We start from the raw sequence: 24071 nt of genomic DNA, 5'->3' as shown, positions 1-24071 counted from the left end.
GGCCTTGGCAATAGATTTGATAAAGGGAGTGGGGAGCAAAGAGAGTAAATAGTTTAGGATGACACCTAATTTCTAAAACTAGTTGACTGGGAAGATGATGATACTCTCAATAATTGCTGGGAAGAGGTTTTGCAGAAGTTGAATTTAGGAAGTCTATGGGACTTCCAGTTTAAATTATCTAGGAAACAGTTGGAAATTCTTTATTAAAGGTTAGCAGAGAGGTGAAGGCTGGCTGTGTAGATCTGAGAATCACAAGTATGTTGTTGTCATTTTTCAGGCATGTGTGACTCTGTGACCCCATTTGGATTTTCTGGGGAAAGATACTGAAATGCTTTCCCTTTTTCTTTTCCAGTTCATTTTTTAGTTGAAGAAACTGAGGCAGACAGGGTTAAATGATTTTCCCAGGGTCACACAGCTAGTAAGGACCCAAGGCCAAATTTGAACTCAGTAAGATGAGTCTTCCTCACTCCAGGCACGGTGCCCTATCCTGTTTGCCCCATAAATATAGAGAGGATTGAATCCTGGGGAGCTGAAGAGCTCTCCAGATGTGATTGTGTAGAGAAGGTGATGATAAGAAGATCTAGAGCAGTCCTGAGAAGTGGGCCTGCCCTGAATGCACTTGCATCCAAGTAGATTGAGAAAGAACAGATAGCTGGAAGGAGGACCACAAGAGAGTCTTAGGAAGAGAAAGTGATTGTATTAAAGAGGTCAAGAAAGAGGAGGATTGAAAAAAGACGAGGCAGTTAAGTGATCGGTAGTAAATTTGGAGACAGCACTTTTAATTCAATGATGAGATCAAGAAGCCAGACCATAGAGAATCAAGAAAGTGAGAAAGGAGAGGAAATGGAGGCATAAATTGTAGTTGGCTTTCTTAAAGAGGTTAGAAAATAAGAAAGGGAAAGAGTTGTAATGTTCTCTGGTTCGGTTTCTTTGGGGTCTTTGAAGGTAGCCTTTGGTTCAGTTCAGTAGTCACCACAAGAGCAGCCAGGTGTTAAAGCCCAAATCCTTTATTATCTCCTTGCCTGATGCTGGGCAGCTTTCTGGAGAGCCCTTCAGTCTGGCCTTGGTCTTAGTGGGGGAAGTGCAAGAGGCCAAGCCAGCCACCAGGAAGATCGAAAATCGAATTGAATTTCTCCCCTTGGTTCTAAGAGCTTAAGCTCCTGCCTCCAGTCCTTTGTCTTCTCTGCTTCTGTTTCTCTAGCTCTCTCTGAGTCCCAGCTTATATGCTCTACACTGAGTATAAACCAATTGTTATATCACTAGGAAATCATTATTTGTTGTAGGATTAAATCAATCATACTGAATCATGCTAAACTAGATAACCATTGTCCCCTCAATTCCATTTAGTACCTTATAAGCATCCTTGTTTCAAGTTCAGAGTTTATGGCCCATAACAAAGAGTTATGGGACAGTGAGTAGTAGGAATGTATAGATAAAGTGAGGATTTCTTGAGGAAGGAGAGACCAGAATTTGTTTATAGGTAGCAGAGTAGCAATAGTAGATATTTCTAGGCAGTCTGCTAGAGATGATAGTCTTGGAATGGGATCACTTATGTTTGTAGGGAAAAGGGATAATTTTGGGCAAGGAATAGGCTACCTCTTCTTGTGAGACCATGATGAAAAAAGGTACAATGTGTAAGATGAGGAGTATAGGAGAAGAAGGAGCTCTTTGTAAATGGCCTCAATTTTTTAAAAATTATGATTTTTTTAATTTCAAGGCGAGGTTCTTACCTGAAGACAGGTAGGAGGAAGTCATGGGGAAGAGAGAGTTGAAGAAGTATGAAAAAGTTTAGGAGAGCGTCTGTGGTGAGTGGGAGAGTGGGTTAATACCAAGGATATATAAAAAGACTAACTTGAACCAGTGAGAAGTCAATTTATGTAAAATAAATTTGTAGTGGACTCAATCAGCACAGTTGTGTGATTTGTCTCCACCTTTATTCATCAGCACATGTAGGAGTGAAAGCAGGGAATGGAGGCAGTGATCCAAGATGGAGGAACAAGCTCCATGACACTTCCTAGGAGCAAGGGATTTAGTAGACAAGGACAATGTAGAGTAAAACTTGTTCACCAATGCTTCAAGGTAGGAAGAGGAGGTGTAGAGATAATGTCCCGGAAGAGAACTGAGAAGTTAAGTAATTAGAGGTCACAGTCAAAATACAGAACAGAATTTGAAGTAGAGGGAGATGTGAAATGACAATAGATTGTGATCAGATAAAGGAATTGGAACATATGTCGTGTGATGCCAAGATCAAGGATATAAATATCTTTTTGTGTGGCTGAAATGGGGTGAAGGAATAAATCATGGGAATAACAAGTGGAAGACCTGTGAATTATGAGTGTTTTAAGGAGTATGGATATATATGTGGGAAAGAAATAATATTCCATCAAGTTCCCTCCAATCATGGCCTGCCTGTAAAGGAAAGATTTCACTCCATTGTACTTTTTTCATGGGTTTCTTACCTTGTTCTGCCTAGTTAGGAAGGAGAGAAATGCTGTTCTATCACTCTTTACCAACTGGTTCTGTTTCCTTTTCCTGCTGTCAAGTGGATACTCTCACTCCTTTCTAGTAACTGCTACCTAACTCCCACTCAGTCTTCCCATCCTAGTGAGTCTAAACTCTTGGTTGTCATTCAGACCCTATTCCTTGACCATCTTCCTCCTCTCCCTCCAAACCCCCATTGCCTTATTTTAGTACCTCTCAGCACAGCCTCTTCTATCTACCTTTTCTCTTGTGCTCTCTGGGTCTGTTTCATGGACAACAGATTTACTTTCACTGTAAATCTTTTCCTTTTCCACTCTTTTCCTCTTCTGGCTCTCACCGAGACGTCGATCCCTGGATACCAAGGAATTGGAATACTTCTTGCTCTTTCTTACCACTTTTAGACTTTCCTTCTGCTAATCTCTAACTTCTATTCCTCTGAGTTTCACTCAGTTCATTATTATTATGTGATGAAGATTCTCTTGGCTGTTGGCTGCCAATCTCTAGGATATTCTTTTGTCACTCTTAATGAATTGAGTTCCCTGCTGCTTCCACTCCTTTTCTCCCCAATTCTTACCCTCATTCTGGTGGATTCGCCATAAAGTTTTGATACTCTCTCAAACCTCTAACCTCCCATTTCATCAGTTTGTTCATTTCTCATGACCCATTCCTCCACCCTAGTTTGGCTATACACATAGAAGATCATACACTTGATCTTGCCATCTGCCACATTTTCCATTTCCGTGTTCATGAACTCTGAAATTTATTTAATTTATAAATTTATCTAACCCCTCTTTCTTCCTTGCAGCCATTATCCCTGTCTTCCTCTTCCCCTATGATTGCTGGTCTCTCTACTCCTCAGTTCTTTCCCAGGCTATCACCCTAACATGGCTACATTCTCTTCTCATTCCAATCTTGACTCCTTGATGAACCATCTCAACCCTCTACTGTCTTTTGTAGTCTCATGACTGTTTACCCTGAAAATAATCTTATCCTGCCAGGCTTCAATCTTGGATTGCTCTCATCACCTATTGCCTTTACTTCTACTCATATACTGCTGAACAAAGTTGAAGGAAAATAACTAACCTGCTTTTTCCACTGCAAGTTTTTTATAAAACCTCAACTTGGCTCTCTTACTGTAACAGGATGATACTTCCATACCTCCATAATTGTTTTACTATCCCATTCGCCAGAATAACTTTTTTAAACCTTTTCATCCCTTCTTAAACTTCAGAGATTTACCCTCCCTTCCAGCTGAGAAAATTGAGGTCATTTTCAGAAAACCCCATTTTCTTTTTTCTCCCTTATCTCATATCACTTATATGCCTTTGACCAGTTTTTTTTTTTTTCTTATCATCTGTAAAGAAATGGCCCTACTCCTTGCCAAGGTAGACCCTTCTTAATGTACATTAAATCCTCTTGTAATCCTGACTTCTCCAGCAGACTGATCTTTCAATTACCTCCACTCTATCACTAAATTTAAGTTCATATTTCTCTCAGCCTCAGAATCCCTCACTTTGTTTGTCCTTCCCTGCTAGCTATCATTCTAGATTTCTCTTACCTTTCTCAGCAAACCTCTTTTAGAAGGTTGTCTACAATTGATGCTTCCTTTTCCTTTCACCTTCTTCTTCATTCTATAATCCAACTTCTAAATTCATCCATATGCAGTTATTTTCTCCAAAGTTACCAGTGATCTTTTTAGTTGACAAATCTGGTAGTTTTTTCTCAATCCTCATCTTTTTTGATGTGTCTGCTGCCTTTCATATTGTTGCTCACCCTTTTCTTCTTGATAGTTTTTGTGACACCATCCCAATTCTCTTAACTTCTGAACTGTTCCTTTTTCAGTCTGCTCTATTTAGCCTTCTTCCAGAGCATGCCCTTGCCTGGTGGAGACCTATCAAGGCTCTGAAATGTGTTCCCTTCAAACTTTATAATATTTTACTGGGTGATCTCATCTCCTGTGATTTTTGTTATTTCCATGCTTCTCATTTTTAGATGACCTTCACACTTGCATCTCTAAATACTTCTTGGACATTTCTAACTGTATATCTTACAGACATCTTAAAACTTAAAAACTGAATCAGTTTCCTCAACTATAAAATGGGGGAAATAGCACAAGCCTTCTAGTGTTATTGTGAGGATCAGATGAGACCATATTTGTAAAGGACTCAGCATAGAACTTGGCTCTGTAGATAAGCTTGTTCTCTTTTTCTCTTTTTTCTCAACCTTTCCTAAAAGTATTCTTCATTTCTTAACTTTCCTATTACTGTAGAGAGTACCATCTTCATCCCAGTCACTTAGATTTGCAATTTAAGTGTCTTTTGGTAAGTTCTAGCAAGTCTACTTTTGTAGCATCTTTAATATACTCTCCCTTCTTCTGACATTGCTTCCACACTGGTGCAGAGCCCTCATTTCTTCAATACAGATGCCTGCTGATTGGTCTCACCATATTGTAATCATTCTTAAGCCAGTACAGGAGAGCCAGTCATCTTCACCAATTTACTCATTTCCTGGATTAAATAAGAAATTCTCTTTGGCTTTCAGAGTCCTTACTCGTTCCTACCTTTCCTGTCTTCTTACTTTCTAATCTGCACTCCCTCTCTCCATCATCCCATATTTCTGTGATCCAATGACTTTTTTTTTTCTTTTCTTTCCTTCAAGTAAAACACACTATCTCTCTATTCTGAGTATTTTCACTCTTCTCTAGATTTTGAATTCTCTCTTCCCACCTTCATTTCCTGCCTTTCCTCAATTCCTTAAGGTCTCATGTTCTAGAAGTAGGTTATCTCAATCCCCCTTAATGCTAGGGTCTTCTCTCATTTGATTTTCTCCAGTTTACCCTGTGTATATCTTTTTTGTATATATTTGTTTGCATGATATCTTCCCCATTAGATTAGCCTCTGGAGGCCTAGGGCTGCATTTGCTTTTCTTTGTATTTTCAGTGCGTTAGCATAATGCCTGGCAGTCCTTAATAAGTGTTTGTTGATTTGTTATTTCATATCCCAAATTGTGTTCTGTCTAAACCTTATCAATTATTAGAAAGACAGCTGGATCTAGAAGAGTCTATCTCCACAGTCCCAGAATTTATTCTACCTAAGGCATTGTACTGATAATGCAGCAGTAACAAAACTCAGTACCTAACCTCAGTGAGCTCATGTTCTTCTCTGGGGAGGGGTTGAAATATGACCTAAATTCAAATAACTATAACACAGACCTAAATACAGACAGATGTAACACAAGACAAAATGTGATAGTGGCAAAGGAGAGATGGAGACAGTGCTCTAAAAATAACTTAAGAAGAGGAGTGAATCAGCTGGATGAATCAGGGAAGGCTTCATGGAGTTCTGAACAGATGCTTGAAGGAGAAGAGAAAGGTTTTGACAGAGAAGGAACACATTTCATGCCTGGATGATTACTTGCACACTTTGGTGTTTTTTTTTTTTTTTTTTTTTTGGACTTGTAATCATTATATTTGTTATTGAAATGTCTATAAATGACACAATAAGACAACATATTTTGAATTATAATTTCTTATTTTTATAGTAATCCATTTTTCTTGGGTGCAGAGATTCAAAAATTGGACCAAGAGATAATATACACACACTTCTAAAACACAAATTTTGAATTTGTTCTTTTTAAGAATGAAGACGGCACACTCATTGATTTATCAAATACTACCTTGCATTTTGTAAAGAACAATAATAGTAAATCTACTAATGATGTTTAATAAGATAAAATGAAGACCATGTAAAAATTGCAGTAAGTTTAAGATGAGAATCAGTTGGCCCAATCAGATTTTCTCATGAACATTCCAATTTGTTGTTTTTCTATTATTCATCTATGGGAAACGAAACTTATAAGCCATCTGTTGTTTTATAAAGGCAGGTGGATACAATTAATCAAAATCTTTCATTTTAGAAGACCCTGATACTTAACTAAAACTTACTTTCTCCACCCTCCCTCCCAATTTGGAAAGCATCTAATTTGTCTTCCAAATAGAAATTTAATTACCTAATTTTATATCTAGACTTTTATCCTGGTTAATTGTTTTTAGCATAATTAATTGAGCTTATTTGATTAATTTTTTTGTGTATAAGAATCTGCCTTAGTCTAAAGACCCTGAACACAGAGTGACTAGGAAGTCCACTGACCCATTCATTTTGACTGCCTACCCAATAAATTACATGCTCAGATTGTTTCCTCAGTTATTATTAATTACCCACCATGGTATAAAATATTATACTCACCTGTACTGGCAAATGAACACAAAATATATTCTGTAAACATAGATACATCTTAAATTCACAAATAACTTTTTATTCTAATTTAAATTCTATTAAAATCACAATGGGAACTTAATTATTTGATACCGACTACTTAGTTATCTGAAACAAAACTAATATTTGATTGCACAAATTTTTAAGAGCAGACAGAACAATTTTGAAGAAAAGCCAATTCATGAATTCCAATATAAAAGTAGTAATGTAAATTTAGATCGAAAGAGATTGTAGAAATTATTAAATGTTAGGTGAAATGTTAGTCTTCTATAGATAATGAATGGTCATTAATGGTGTCATGGTCCATGGATCTGGACAGATATCCAGCGTGATCATTTTAGGAATTAGATGAAGAGTGTGGTAAAGAAGAGGATGACTCAATTCATGGACATTAAATAGGAAGCTGTTGTAACTTTATGATTAGAAACTATTTACAGTTTTCTAGCTGGGTATGTTAAAAATCTCAATCTGGATCTGCTTTTAGATTTACTCCCTTTAAGATCTTATGCACAGCAAGATAACTGTATGGATATGTATACATATATTTGATTTACCATATATTTTAACATGTATTGTAATACCTGCTATCTAGGGGAGGAGGTGGGGGGAAGGAGGGGAAATCTTGGAATAGGTTTTGCAAGGGTCAGTGTTGAAAAATTACCTGTGCATATGTTTTGTAAATTAAAAGCTATAATTAAAAAAAAAAAAACTTATGCACATCATTTTATTTGCAGAAAGTGCAGGGCATTATATATAGTGCTTTGAAAGATTTGATAATCAGAGGCATCTTAGAGATCATCTAATTTTAGAATTATAGAAAGGAAGACCTAGAGAGTTGTTCAAAGTAATACTGGTAATGTTGGATTTCAAAATCAAATTTTCCAGTTCCTTTACTTTCAAATCCAGCATTCTTCAAAAATATCAATTAACATTTTTAGGATTTTTTTTTTATTTTTAGAATTTTGCAAATATTGTCTCATTTGAGCTTTACTATACTTCAGTGATACAAGTATTACAGATACTATCCCCATTTTACTGAAGAAGAAACTGAAGTTCAGTTTACACAATCAATATCCCACTGATGCCTCTCCAGCTAGGAAGTGTTAGAATCAGGCTTCTAATATGACTTCTGATAATCAGGATTCTTCATGAGAATTGGGTGAGATAACTGTAATATAAAGTATTACTTGACAGATGCTTTAAAAGAGCTAAATACAAGTGGAGGCAAAATGCTGAGAAAGAGAAATGAATCATTTACAGATGGTAAAAACGAATTGGTTGTCTTCAGGTATTTGTTTGAACTTAGAGAATTTACAGCACAGTATTTTATATAATATTGGAAAAAATACTGTTTTCTCTCCACTTGTTAATTTTTCTTTACTAACGTATTCTAGGTTTTATTTTACTTAAAGCTCTCTTAAATAGAAAGTAATTTCTGCTTTATTAGGAATTGATTGCTTTCCAAATTTAATTTTGTAATGTACTTTATAACATTAGGCTTACTTCATGGTACTTTTGTCAACTTTTTTTTGATTTGCTCATTCTCTGAGTTGCTTAGAACCTGAAATTTCATATAAGGTGAACATTGAATACCTTCAGTTGACAATCTCTTTAATCCCTGTATCTACCTCTGGACTCATCAAAGAGATAAATCTCTATTCGTTTCCAGATGATATAATTGTTTATCTTAAGAGAACTCTAATAATTTTTTTGGAAATCTTCATGTTTTCTTCATGAAACAGTATACCTGTTTTTTGTAGCTTAATGGAATAAATTGAAATTCTTTCAATAGGTGAAAAAATTACTTTTCATAACTCCATTTTGATCTGGTTATATAGATATACTTTCTGGTTTTAATGTTGTATTTTATAAAAACCATGGGAAAAATTTATTAGAGAAGAACTGTGTCCTTTAAAATCATATTTTGTCATTTGCAGGTTTTTGGAAATGCTCCACCAAATACAATGACAGAAAAATTTTCTGATCTTCTACAGTTTACAACACAAGTTTCACGTCTAATGGTGACTGAAATTCGAAGGCGAGCATCAAATAAATCCACAGGTATCATAAGTCAACACAAATTAATTGAGTTATGTAAATGAATAAAAGTTCATTATTCTCTGTGAAAATATTGAAATAAAATAAATGAATATTTGAGTAATTTAATTAGCAATATTTTTCTAAATCCTGCCTTCCTGTTATCAGATGTTTGAATCAAATAGCAACATAATTTTAGTGTTGAGTTCTTTTATATTAAGTGAACTTAGCTTTTATTATGTACCTATAGACCAAGGATTTAAAAAAAAAAAAACACCTCCTTTCCACTTCCATTGTTTTGTTTGTTTAGGGCCTAATGTCTCTCTGTCTCTGTCTCTCTATCTCTTTTTCATTACTTTTGGTATGCTTAAATGGCACCATTGTGATTCTTGGTTATTTCTTAGTAGCTTTCTCTTCTTGCTGTTAGAATTTGTTTTCTTTAATTTCTTCAATCCTAATCACTGATTACATTGCTGATACACTTGCAAGCCAAATAAGCATACACTGAGGAAAAGAGTAAACATTGAATAATTGTTATATTTTTTTAATTCCCATCTTAAAAACAAAACCCGAACCCTATGGAATAGTGATAATACAGAATAATTTATAGAGTTTTAGATATATGTTGTTACCTTTTTATTACAAGATATTGTTTCATTGAGGATTTGGTTATTTCCCTTTAGGAAGGATGTTAGAAAATGTGTCATACTACTTATATAAATATGGTTTATCAAATACTAATATAAATGAATAAATAAGCATTTATTAAATACCTGATATATGCCTAGCACTGTGCTAGTTTGTGGCTAAGAAAGGAGCTTATATCAAATTTTTATGAATATTACTTTCATATAGTCAGAAGGTTTTTTTTTTTCCCCACCCATGGTAACTAATTTTTTATCTATGTGTCCTTAATTTGTTGGGGAAACTTTTAACCCTCTCAACAAAGTGGAAATTTTTGGCCTTTTGAGGGTTTTTTGTTTGTTTGTTTGTTTGTTTTTTTGGTTAAAGATAACAAATCTCTTTGTTTGTTTGTTTGTTTGTTTGTTTTTTTTACTTCTTTGAGTTTTCCTTGTGATTGAACTATTATTTAATTTTAGGTGATTTCTTAATTTTCCCAGGTTTCTTTCATTTACTACTTTGTCATTTTGTCTATGTAATTAATTCCTGGCTATTTATTAAATGCTTATTATATACTAGACACTGTACTAGTTACTAGGGATATGAATACAAATATTTAAGCATAGTATCTGTGTGTGTCTATGTTTGTGTGTGTATATCTATGTGCCCATATATGTACAAGTGGGTATATATGTACATATATATGTATGTATATATGTTGTATATAAATACACACACATACATGCAGTCAATTATATTATAATGTGAATATGCTTCCCTCAAAATACTTCTCTATGTAAAACCACAGAGCTTGAGGAAAATGAGGTTAGAGATTATTGATGTATTTTTAAAAAAATATATGAACTATACATGTTAAATGGTTAAAAAATACATAAATACTATATTAAGGATCAGCTAAAGTTTTCTTCCCCAGGCTTCATAGACCATGACAATATGGGAAGGGAATAGTGTACACCAGCCCTTTTCTGCCCACAACTTCCTCCTGCTCAGAAAGATAAACAAAAAATATGGTACTTCACCTTGGTGAGAACCTGAAATGTGCTTGTGGAAGTGGATATTTGAGTTATTGTTACGTGATGTAACTTCCTGAATTCTTGATCTTTCTCAAGTTAAAAATCATACAGAAGCTTGATTGTAACTGTCTTTTATCAAATTTACATTTTTGACATGTGCATTATAGCAGAACAAATTTTATATGCATGTGTATGTAGGGGTGTGTGTGTGTATAATGTGTAAACATATGTATAACTATATACTTATTATGTGTATGTATGTACAAATAAATGTATGTGGGCCAGTAAGCATTTAAAGTTGTGTAAAAGGGATGGAAGGCCAAAGTGGTGATTAAGATAAATGTTTTTTCAATCACATTACATCAGTGTCTGGTGAAACTTGATAGGCCAGAAAAAAGGGGTGTAATTTCTGCTGTCATGATCCAGAAAACCAGAAAAAAATGGATCTTGGGCTTTTTTCACTTTAAAAAACAAAGATACCAATATTTAGATGAAGCAGATTTGTTCAGAACAGAATTGACAAGCTGGGATAAGACAGAAACTAGTATGGTATTTGCTGACTGAGAGTGAGAGAGTGAATTCTGTCAGAATATGTAGATTCTTGCTCTAGTAGAAAAATTCACTATGTCCTACGTATATTTTTTTAAAACATTAGGATAGAGGGGAAAAAAAAACTAATTAGTGCACTAGTCATTGGAACACAGAACCAGGAGTTTTGAGTTCTTTTATCTTCACTCTAGGCAATTGCTTTGCCTCTATTTCATAAAGTGTAGAAAGGCCATCTGTTTTATTTCTTTGTTGAGCTTTGAAAGAAAGAAAATAACTAAATCAACTTTAGGTGAATGAATAATTTTCATTTTATTCATAAGTATATTTTAAATGAGGGTAGAAAAAAGTGAGATTATCAAAGACCTGAGCTGAATATAATAACAATGTTTTTTGTTTGTTTTTTTGCTGAGGCAGTTGGGTTAAGTGATGTGCTCAGGGTCATACAGGTAGGAAGTGTTAAGTGTCTGAGACCAGATTTGAACTTGAGTCCTCCTGACTTCAGGGCTAGTGCTCTATCCACTGTACCACCTAGCTGCTCCAACAGTGTTTTGTTTTTCAGTTTATTGTGATATTTAGTTTCTTTTTTTATTTTTATTTTTTATTATTATAGCTTTTTATTTACAAAACTTATGCATGGGTAATTTTTCAATATTGACCTTGCAACTTCTGTTCCAACTTTTCCCTTCCTTTCCCCCAACCTCTTCCCCTAGATGGCAGGTAGTCCAAAACATGTTAAATATGTTAAAGTATATGTTAAATACTGCCTCAGCCCGCGAGGCAGAGTGTGTGGACCCTGGAAGAAAAGAGATAAGGGCAAGAGAGAGGGGACGAGCAAAATGGAGGCAAGGCAAATCCATCTGATCAAGCCTCCTTTTAATGGGTGCAATAGTACAGATATATATAGCAGTAGAAAAGAAGGCAGGGTTGTTCAAACACAGTACAGGGTGGGGGTCCTAGACAAAGGGTTGGTATCCCGCCCAAGGATGAGCTGCTCAGATGTTTCTGGTGGCAGGAAGCTCTATGATGTGATTAGGGGATGCCTAGATATCTGCCTATTCAAAGTTAGGATGTGATTAGGAGATTCCTATTCAGGAAGTCTGTGGTATAATGTGATTAGGAGATTTCAACCTATTCAAGGTTGGCCTTATGTGGCTGTAGATTAGTGCAGGCTCCCCACAAAATACAATATGTGCATACATATTTGTATAGTTATCTTGCTGCATATGAAAAATTGGATCTAGAAAGAAAGTAAAAAAACCTGAGAGGGAAAACAAAAATGCAAGCAAACAACAACAGAAAGAGTGGAAATGCTCTATTGTGGTCCACATTCATTTCCCATAGTTCTCTCTCTGGGTGTAGCTGATTCTCTTCATTACTGAACAGTTGCAACTGGTTTGAATCATCTCATTATTGAAGAGAGCCATGAAGTCAGAACAATAGTATGTTTTTAAGGAAGTCTTAAGGCATGGTTTCAGGCTTTTTTGAAGTAAAATAGAATTACATACTTATTTTGTCCTACTTGAAGAACTGGGTTATTATATATTGTATTACTTTAATTTTGTAAGAAGCTTGATGGCATAGTGAACTTGGACCTGGAGTCAGAAAGACTCTACTTGATGGGTTAAATCTAGCCTCACATATTCACTAGTTGTATGATTCTGGACAAGTCACTTAATCCTGTATGCCTCAGTTTTTCAATCTGAATTGGAGAAGAAAATGGTAAAGCACTCCAGTGTCCTTGCAAAGAAAACTCTGAACAGGATCACGAAGAGTCAGATATGACTGAAAAGCAACTGAACAACAACTTTACTTTTGGCAAGTAGGTTGGAGGAAAAGTGGCCAGTTATTTATTCTGGAATTCTCTGAATTTTTCTAAGAATTACCCTCCATTTAAAAATTTTGAATAATCATCTTCCAGGAACCATTTTTAAAAACCTTAGGGGGCAGCTAGGTGGCGCAGTGGATAGAGGACCATCCCTGAAGTCAGGAGGACCTGAGTTCAAATTTGGCCTCAAACACTTAACACTTTCTGTGTGACCCTAGGCAAGTCACTTTCCTCAGCAAAAAAAAAAAAAAAACAAAAAAAAAGCCTCAGAAAAATAATAGGAAATTATCATCTTTCTCAGAAACATTACTTAAAATATATATATATATACATATATATATATATATATATATATATACACATATATATATATATATATATAATTTGTGTATGCAATTGGTGGGGGTAGAAATAGTGGTCAGAACTGAATTTCTGCTTTAATTTGTGTAGGGAATTACAGGTCAGAAATTAAATGGGATTTCCCTGTAATTTATAGTCTTGGTGGTGATTGCTGGCATTGCAAGGTTAAATGATTCCACCACGGTCAAAAGTCTTGCACATATGTATGCAAGCATGCCTTCTGGAATGTAATCTTACAAAGAATAATTATACTGTGTAGTCTTTTAAACTGCTGTTGAATAGCATGGCATAATGAAAAGAGCACTGAACATGGAGTCAAAGGAATGGGATATGAAAATTTACCTTTTGCTACTTATTTACCAGAAGGGTGAATGTGGTCAAATTGTTTCACAGTTTTGAGTGCTAGTTTCCTCATCTATCGAGAGGGGAATTTAAACTCAGTGATCTTTAAGATCCTAAACACTCTCCACAAGTTTATTCATTATATTTCACTGGTAGTCAGTGAGTAACCATTTATTTACGTGCCAGGCACTGTGCTGAGCTCTGTGGATGCAAAGACAGGCAGAAGACCATCTCTCCATAGAAAGCAGCTCATAGTCTAAATAACTATGGACAAGTAAGCTATACACAGTATGAATGACAGGTCATCTCATTAGATAATTTAATAAGTTATCATTCGGCAGTGGGAAGACATTAATAAAGGTTTCCTGTAGAAGGTAGGAGCAAGAGATGGAGTATCTTGTGGGGTAACAAGGAGACCAGTGTCACCGGGTATGAGATGAAGTGTAAGTATAAAGAGACTGGAAACATGTGTGGTGGGGAAAGTTAGGAAGAACTTTGAATGCCAAATATATATATTTTTAAATCCTGGAGATGATAGAGAGCCACTAGACTTTATTGATTGAGTGTGTCCAGGTGACTGGAGAATGGACTGGAATGAAAGAGAATTAAATTTACAGAGTAGCAGGAAGAAGTATGATCTTGGTTCTCTATCACTCCTCTTCTTCAAATATCTTTGACTCCCCAGACCAGGGAATCCAAGAAAGAATAAGTGAGTTATTTTTTTAGTCCATTTTGGCTTAGGGAGACAGAGGCCTGTGGACAAGGAAGCTAGGGTCTGGCCAGTAGTGGGAGATGGTGCAAAAGAGCAATTGTAATATTGCCCTAGTCATGTACCTAATGAGGAACAAGTTCAGAAGCAAAACTGTGTGTGGTTCTGCCCTAAGAGAAGAGAAGCCTTTAGCCCAGGAAGCCCATAGTGATAGAATTAGGGAAGGAAATCCAAACCAAAGGAGAGCCAGCATACATTTGAGTTGCTCTGAATTTCAGATTCTCTCAGCAGGTTAATATTGGTTGACTAAACATTAGTCTACTGAAACTTTCAACCAGGAATAAACCAATGCACTCAATCTGATTCAAAAACTTTTTGAATTCAGCCCAGGAAAGTCTTGAACAGACTTTGCACCAAATCACATATTCTGAGAGTACTGAAAATTTTTGGGAACCCAGCCTGAGCTGTGAAAGCAGCACAAGGGTGCAAGAGGACAGAAGCTCAGCCCAGACATTTTCCCAAGTACAGAGAACCTAGAACTAACATCAAATCCAATGTCAAGGAGTAAGATGGACTGGGATTCTGGGAAGATAGCAGAATAAGGTGGGAAATTACCTGGCTCTCCCAAATTCCCCCATAAATTATTTGCCGTATTATAATGTCACAAAGAACACAAAGTTGGGGCAAGACAGTTATCCACTCTGGTTGGGAGGCTATTAGGAAAGGCCTGACCGCCTAAGGTGCTGATCTCACCTAATTGAAGTTGTGATCAACAAACAAGTCCTAAGGGCAGCTGTGTTGGGATCTCCCCCAAGGGATAGTGATGGTATGAGATTTACTTATGTGGAGGAGGCTCAGGATCAAGGGAGGATTTCAGCCTTCTGCTGGCTGGCTGGCCGGCCATGGGCACTGACTAGATGCAGTCCCAAGGTATGGCTGTGGATGAGCAGGGGAGAGCAGGCCTTGTTGGCTGTGGTCACTCACAGGAGAGTGCAGTCCCTATTCTTCCAAGGCCCCGGTGTGAGCTGAAGCTTGCTAGAGGGACCTCAGATTAATAAGTGTTTGTGGTGACAGCATCCCTGGGTGTGTGGCTCAGGGAAAGAGAGGCATACTTGAAGTTACTCATAGACCAAGGTGTGAACTAGAGCCTTAAATTACAGAATTGGAAGAACCAAAAAGTCAAATGCCCCAATATAGAGCTTTAGAAAATAACATAAAAACCCTGAAGCCTAAGATTATCTCTCACATTGGAGCCCAATTCTAACATAAAGTTAATAGACAAGAAATAGACCACTAAAAAGAAGAGTAAACAAAAGCACATGACCATGGACAGCTATTATAGGGATTGAGAAGATCAGAGCTAAAACTCAGAATAATTTCATGATTTTAAAATGGCTGCTTTAGAGAAAAATGTAAAATGATCATAAGAGGCTTGGGAGGAAATAGGGGAAAAAATAAGTTTAATGTAAGGAAATCAAGAAAATTATGAAAGGAAAGTTAACCAATTGAAAAAAAGAAATCTAGAACCTTACTGAAGAGAATAACTCCTTAAAAGTTAGAATTGGGCAGGAGGAACCTAATAATTTCATAAGGCATCAAGAAATAGTAAAACTAAGTCACATGATGAAAAAAATACGAGAACATGAAATATTTCATTAGGAAAACAACTGACCTGGAAAACAGATTGAAAAGAGATAAGAAAGTTATGATTTAAAAAAAAAAAAAAAGAATCTAGACATATATTTCAAGGAATTTAGAAAAATTTTCTTGAAAAAGAATTTTACAATTAGGGTAAAATAAAAATGGAAAAAAATTCACTGATCATCACCTTTAGAAAGAGATCCCAAGATGATTATAGCTAAATTTCAAAGCTCCTAGATGAAGGAGAAAATAATGTAAACAACTATCAAGCTCCTTTTATGAAAAAAAAAATGTAGTATGGATACCTAAACCAAGAAGAGCAAAAGCAGAAAAAGAAATTCCAGATCAATTTCACTAATGACTGTGGATGCAAAAATATATATTAAATGCTAACTAGGAAACTATAATAATCTGTCATAAAGATTGCACATTGCAACCAAGTGGGATTTATATCAGGAATGCAAGGATGGTTTATTTAATTTAAGGAAAAATATTAACATAATTATATCAGTAAAAGTAGTAAAACCATAAGATTATATCAATAAATGCAAAAAAAGTTTTTGATAAAACACAACACTCATTCCTGTTAAAAACATGTGAAAGGATAGGTGTAAGTGATTTTTTTCCCTTAAAATGATAAGAAGCATTTACTTAAAACAATGAGCTATCATTATTGTAAGATGAGGAGTAAAATAAAGATGCCCATTATCACCAATGCTATTCAATATTGCATCTGAAATGTTAGTAATGATAATGAGAGGAAAAAAGGAAGAGAATCACTTATTACTTTGTTGCTCATTTTCTCTCTCTTTGCAGACAACGTGATGACATACTTTGAAAATCCTAGAAATTCAACTAAAAAGCTAGTTGAAACAGTGAATAATTTTTAGCAAATTAATAGTATATAAAAAATCCACATAAATTGTCAGCATTTTTATATTTCAGTAAGACTTATCTCATACTTAAGTATTCCTGCCAAGACAAACCCAGGAATTGCATGAACATAATTATAAAACACTTTTTTTTTTTTTTTTTTTGTAAATAAAGTCAAATTTAAACAATTAAAGAAATATTGCTTTTTCATGAGTGGGAAGAGCCAGTATAATAAGCTAATTTTAAACTGATTTCTATTCTAAACTGACTAATCAATTCTATCCCAATTAAATTACCACAAATTATTTTATTGAGCTAGGAAAATGGTAAAGAAAAGAATAGTAAATTTCACTTGGAAAAACAAAAGGCCAAGAATTACAAAGGAATTAATAACAAGAGAAATGTAAAGGAAGGGACCAGATCTAGAGTTATCAGATTTTAAACTATATTATGAGGTGATGATGATATCAAAACTTTCTACTACTAGCTCAGAAAATGAAAGCTGGATAAGTAAAACACATTAGACATACAATTCACAGTAACAAATGATTATAATAACCTTGGTTTTACAAATGTGAAGATTATACATTGAAGATAATAATTTATTGTTTGGTTAAAAACATTTGTTGGGAAAACTGGAAAGCAGTCTTGCAGGAACTAGGGATAGATCAATATTTTACACTATTTATCAAGATAAGATCAAAATGGATACATGACTTGGATATAAAGGGAGATATAAGAATTAAAAGAACACAAATGTATTACTTATTAGATTTATGGGCAGAAGAATTTATGAATAAACAAGATAGCACTCTAAGATATAAAATGGATAATTCTGATTACCTTAAATTAGAAGGTTTTTGCACAAATAAAACTAATGTAGCCAAGTTTAAAAGGAAAGCAGAAAATTGAGAAAACAATTTTTATAGACTTTCTCAAGTAAAGGTCTCATATGTTAAATATATAGTCAGCTCTGTCAAATTTATAAGAATATGAATCATTCCCCCAATTGACAATTAAAAGATATGAATCAGCAAGTTGTAAGATGGAGAATCCTATATGATTAAAAGTTACATGAAAAATCAAATTATTATTTGATTAGAGAAATGCAAATTAAAATAACTAAAATCTCATACCTATTAGGTTGGCTAAAATGATAGGGAAAAATGAAAAATGTTGGAAGGGATATGAAAAAGTTGGGACACTAATACAACTGTTGGTGGAATTGGGAACTAGTTCAACCATTTTTGGAGAGCAATCTGGAATTTATGTTCAAAGACTTTTAAAACTGTGTATGTAAGTTGAAGAACTATTAAAGTTAGAGTGTTTGAGGGAATATCATATCTTATCAATCAGAGTTGCCTAGCACTGAATTGAGGAGAGAAAAACTATTAGCATGCCATAAGCAGCAAATAAATTATTATTCTCATTATTTTTAAGGGATGACTTATTTCTATTATAAAGTACAATTTGTTGCAAACTTTTTTTTTTAAAGCAGTGATCCACTAATAATGGGGATTAAAAATGAATTATTTCATAGTTAGAAAAGGATCTTATTAGTTCATGTGAACAAAGAAAAGGTCTAATAAGTAGTGGCTTTAAAGTATTGGCCAACATACCAGAATGACTACCAAAAAATTGATAGAAGGGAAATTGTAGCTATGACAAATGCTTTCCTGAAGTCTAGGTAATATTGATTCACTTTTATATCTAGATAATTGACAGTTGTAGCATGGTAATAACTTCAGATAAGGATATCTCCTTATGATCACATTAGACTGTCTAAATTTTTTTGTACTGTATTTTCTTTTATTTTCTCTTTCCCTTTGGTTTAAATTATAGGTACTAGAATGATGGTTTCAGTGGAGAGAAAATAGGTGAACAAATTGGTATGGACAGAGTTGATCTCTAGATAGACTTTTGTACCTCTTCCTGTAACTTTTCAGAACAAACATGTTATATAAATGTAGTTAGCTAAATTGTTTCCTGTATTCCTGGATTTTAGCAGCTTTATTATTTTTTAACTAAAAGATACAATTCAGTAATATCCATCTGCTTAATTCTAGAATGACAATTTTTTTTAGTCACCCTTAAATTGTTGGTCTTTTTATTTTCATATACTGCTCAGTCTTCCTGATCATAGAAATCTGTTTATATGGATTGTAACATTAGTAGAGACCCAATTGTATTTCTTTTCTTTGAATGTAGTATCTGAAATGTGTAAATAATGCTCTGGTAACTATTGTAAGTAAAAGTCAATATATTATATGGTAAGTAGCAAGCTCTCTTAATTTTTTTTTTTTTAATTTTTCTTTTAAAGTAAAGCATAAAATATACTGTAATGTGAAATTCCCTAATTTGTGCCCTGAATATCTTTGATGAGTCTATCCCTTAATCTAACTTTGATTAATACCTAGATACTACTTCAAATTATATAGTGACTCATACCTACTCCTATATACTAGATATAACGATATATTTTTGTGCCATATAATTTGTTAATTTATAATTCAGGCTTTCATGAGATGTAGAAAGAGAAAGGACCTTGTAGATAATTTGGATCATCTCTCTGCTAGTTAGTTGAAGCACAGAGATTCTGGGCAGCATCTTGTTTGCTTGATAGCATGTGCAGATAGACTGCTCTATACTAAAGGTGCTGCAGCTCCCAGAATGATAGCATTTTCATTGTTATTGATTCTGCTAGGTGTTAGGGTCACCTCACTATCTAGTGGATAGATCCCTTCTTGATAGTATTACTGAATATTCCATACAATAATGGAGTAAACCAGCCATAGTACTTCTGCAGTATTCCATACAATAGCAGCATCTTGTGGCAGAAGTAGTGAATTTTCATTTAGACAACATAGACTTTTTTTTTTTTTAAACAGAAGAACCACACACTCAGAAGTGCTCCAAGGATATCAAAGTTATAACACCCTCAGGTAATATAATTTTGAAGCTGTGGTTTTATATAATGAAATTCAAGGCAGCATGTCACTGGAGGCTAGCCTGAAGCATGGGAGCTATAATATTGGCTTTGGTGCTAACCTGCTGTGTGAGTTTGATTTCTTAAGACATCAAGTTTATTTGTAAAATGAGCATAATAGTGGATGAATTTATAATATAATCCTAAAGTAAAATTCTGAAAATGGAAAATAAAGTGTGTTATAAAATAAAGATTTTAGTAGATATTTATTATTAAAGATTTTTTAATCCTTTTTGGGGAAGATGTCATTTTTAAAAGGTGGCCTAATTGTTTTCAAAACAGACTAGTAAGTTTCAGTGAAAGCATTAAACATATTTAATCATATTTCTGTATCATTATTTTGAATATAATTTATTGCATTCTGAAAATTAAGGCATGAAGTCAGTAGTATGGTTGGTTACACTCAAGATAACTTTTTTTTTTTTTTTTTTTTTTTTTTTTTTTTAGTTAATAGCCTTTAATTTACAGGATATATATACATGGGTAACTTTACAGCATTAACAATTGCCAAACCTCTTGTTCCAATTTTTCACCTCTTACCCCACCCCCCCCACCCCCTCCCCTAAATGGCAGGATGACCAGTAGATGTTAAATATATTAAAATATAACTTAGATACACAATAAGTATACATGACCACAACATTATTTTGCTGTACAAAAAGAATCAGACTCTGAATTATTGTACAATTAGCTTGTGAAGGAAATCAAAGATGCAGGTGTGCATAAATATAGGGACTGGGAATTCAATGTAGTGGTTTTTAGTCATCTCCCAGAGTTCTTTTTCTGGGTATAGCTAGTTCAGTTCATTACTGCTCCATTAGAAATGATTTGGTTGATCTCGTTGCTGAGGATGGCCTGATCCATCAGGACTGGTCATCATCTAGTATTGTTGTTGAAGTATATAATGATCTCCTGGTCCTGCTCATTTCACTTAGCATCAGTTCGTGTAAGTCTCTCCAGGCCTTTCTGAAATCATCCTGTTGGTCATTTCTTACAGAACACACTCAAGATAACTTTGCTCTAGCATCATATCTTTACATTTCTTCTCTCCTTAAGTTGAATATGTCATTTAAAATTTTTTAAAATATTACAATTAAAGTGAAAGATACTATCTGAAATTTTATGTTAATATTTATTTATTTAGGCAGATAGATGGTGCAGAGGACAGTGTTGGGCCTGGAATCAGGAAGACTCATCTTCCTGAGTTCAAATCTGGTCTCAGACATATAATTCTGTTTTCCCCAGTTCTTTATAGGTAAAATGAGCTGGAGAAGGAAATGGTAAAGCACTCCAGTATTTCTGCCAAGAAAACTCCAAATGGGGTCATGAAGAGTTGGACATGACTGAAAGACTCGATAATAACCTTTATATATTTGAAAATTGAGTTTATTGGCACCCCTTATTTTTAAGATATTTTGTAGAACTTTATATAAGAAAAAAATGTTTTTGTTATATTGCTGCTTGTGTTATAATAATTGTATTATTGCTTTAATTATTTTTTACTTGAGATCCTTGAACATGTCACTAAGACTTGAATGAAATACATACTTCCAATTAAATCTTTAGAAAGCTTTTTCTAAGGTATATTTTAAATGCTACCTACTCCATGATCACTCCATTTGTTCCCTCCTTCCTTGAAGTTCCCAAACCATCTTTTCAATACCTCCTATTTATTTGCTTATTTGCCTACCAAGAAGAGATATTTATCTTCTGTAAACCTTTCCTGTATCTCATGAATAGTAGGTGCTTTATAAATGTTGGTTGAACTGACTCTTAAAATATCTTCCCACTCTTTTTTTTTTTTTTTTTTTTGGCCATGAGTAATAGAGTTGATATTAATAATTCAAGTGCTAAAAGTGCAACACTGTGGTTGTCACCATTTGTAATACTGCTATTTAATAAATTGAACTTAAAAAACTATTTTAGTATTCAGTGACAGGCTGGTATATTAGCTTTTTTCCAGCAAATGTTTAACATTATTTTCATATTCTCTCTAATGTGAACTGAAATATGAGAAAACTCATCTGAAATTATTTTGTGAGTATGTCATTAGATTAAAAGTATCACATTTCAGCTTTAGTGATTTTTGTTGTTTGGGGGTTATTGTGAGTTCATATAGAGTGAACTTGAAAGTGCAATTTTTATAAATGACTACTTATGATCATCAACATAATCATTGACTTTTAATAACTACTAGGCATAGCCTTGATTATAGGGGATAGACCCCTGCATAAATCATATATCTCTATATATGTGACATATGTTTATATACAATTGAAAGAATTAAAAGAATTTAGAAAGAAGTTTATTAAGTCATCTGGGAGAGAGGAGAGTTGGAAAAAGGGATAACCTCCCCCCAGGTGTCTGGAAGTTATGCATTATGTATACACATAAGAATAATAGCCTTTATCAGAAGAGAAGTTATTTTTCCAATGGTACAATTTTTCACTCTGTGGTATAGATTTTCATACTATGGATTTTCTTGTGTAATGATTTTCCCAAAATTCATAGTAAAAGAAAAATTAGGAGGCTAACAATAACATAAATAATGTTATAAGTTTTTAAAACATACCACAGAACTTTCTGCCATTCAAAATATCAATTTGGTTAAATTCCTGTCTGAGTCATCTTACATTGAAAACTACTTAATCCATCTATCAATTTGACATTCTTAACTAATTGCATTCATAAGAACAGCATAATTATACTTTTAATTCTTATGCAGTTTCTAAACATATTACTTTGATGCCTGATATTGTGTTTTCCACTAATATCTGATAAAATTACAGTGAGTCAAACATTGCAATTATATTGCTTTAAATAGGACCATATTATATTTTAATTTTAGGACAGACCAGATATGCAGTCACAAATTGTATTATTCAAAATTTGCATTTTCCCAAGGGTCATTAGCTGTCAACACCTCAAATTATTAGAACCCACTAGTTTTATTTAAGTTTCTTTTAAAGATTTGCAGTGATAGCCTCACATTCTCCCTTCTCAAAATATATTACATTTACAAAAATCTTTAAGACATAATTTAGAAATTTATAGCAAATATATTACATGATTTTGTCTAGGTCAGTCTTTTTGAATTGAACATCAGAGACCTCTCTTCTGACACCAGTATCTGGTCTCTATAAAACAGGTCTGGTTTCTCAGTCACATAAGCCTGAATCCAAACAACATAACATTTTCCTGTGGACCCGTTGCAGATTATGTGATCTTATTTAATCTAAATTTCTTTATCTGTTATTGTGAGTATAAAACAAGGTGTTAGATTTGAAGTGAGAGACAGCAATTTGGGCATGTTCAATTTATTAGCTAGCCTAGCAGTAACCAATACGTTGTAATCAGTGACTTTCTATCAATGACCAAAGATCATGCATGAAATGGGGCTTACTAGCCTTCAAACAGGTTTGGAAAATACAGGAGAACTAAGAAACAGAATTGGGTAGGTAGGAAAAAAGAATGCAGTTGTTACAGGACTAGCAGTGTCATGGGGATGAGGACATGATTGATTACCTCAAGAAGAGTAGGTTAGAGCTCTCATGGAGGATAGCAGTTACCTATATCTGTCTTCAGGAATACCTAGTTACCTAGTCTTAAGGAATGCTTAATTAATTTTATGGGATCTATCTGTACTTCTAGGCTACTGATAGTGAACCAGAGATAATAGGCCCTTGCTTCTAGGAAGAATATAAGACCCTCCTTAATTGTACAAGGATAGGCAAGGATGGGTTGTATATCTTGTGATATAGATCAGTGTATAGGTTTTCAAAGATAGCAAACAGATGTTATCGAATTTTCCAGGAACTGAAAGTATGAGTGGTAAAAAAGTTTTTCTTTTAAATAATTCAGAAGGGAAATTGAACTTCTGTGACAAAGAAATATTAATTGTTTGAGTTTATCTGCAGTGTTAGAGCTAATGGACCAGATTCCCTGATATCTGCCTGTATTCCTCAAGGATAAAAGATTCCTTCCAGCCAAGAATAGAACAGTGATTAGCAGGAGAACTGAACTTCTAAACTTAGCTCTTATGGGCAAAGAGACAAAGAAAATGTCATTTGAACAAAAAGGGGCAGTAATACAGAGTAGGATCAATTACAGAATAGAACTAATGATAAAATGACACAGAAACAATTTAATTTCTTCATAATATCAACCTCAAGCAGTATATAAATATGAGTTGTAGTTGTTTTCCCAGGCTAATGCCGTGTGTGTGTGTGTGTGTTTATGTGCGCGAGAGAGAGACAGAGACAGAGTGATATTGACTGACTGACAGAGACAGACTAAGGTTCATGAGATGACTTGCTCCATCCCTCACTCCTTGGTAGTT

At 34.2% G+C, this 24071-nt stretch overlaps 1 protein-coding gene across 7 annotated transcripts in view; it reads left to right on the top strand.

Annotated features, from left to right (window-relative positions):
- The window catches only part of WDFY3 (WD repeat and FYVE domain containing 3), a 310689-nt gene that overhangs the window by 68750 nt on the left and 217868 nt on the right, over positions 1 to 24071 (top strand). For 5 of the 7 annotated variants that reach the window (XM_031942903.1, XM_031942901.1, XM_031942897.1 and 2 more), the window contains exons 3-4: positions 8693 to 8816; positions 19635 to 19688. In XM_031942903.1, the coding sequence (XP_031798763.1) occupies positions 8693 to 8816; positions 19635 to 19688 (178 nt within the window). The remainder of the gene's footprint in view (positions 1 to 8692; positions 8817 to 19634; positions 19689 to 24071) is intronic. The other 2 variants (XM_031942898.1, XM_031942902.1) reach the window with 1 other exon arrangement.

Source organism: Sarcophilus harrisii, chromosome 6, assembly GCF_902635505.1.
Source record: "Sarcophilus harrisii chromosome 6, mSarHar1.11, whole genome shotgun sequence".
Taxonomy (NCBI): domain Eukaryota; kingdom Metazoa; phylum Chordata; class Mammalia; order Dasyuromorphia; family Dasyuridae; genus Sarcophilus; species Sarcophilus harrisii.
The sequence above is the reverse complement of the archived record's forward strand: the minus strand, read 5'-3'. Positions and strand labels throughout refer to the sequence as shown.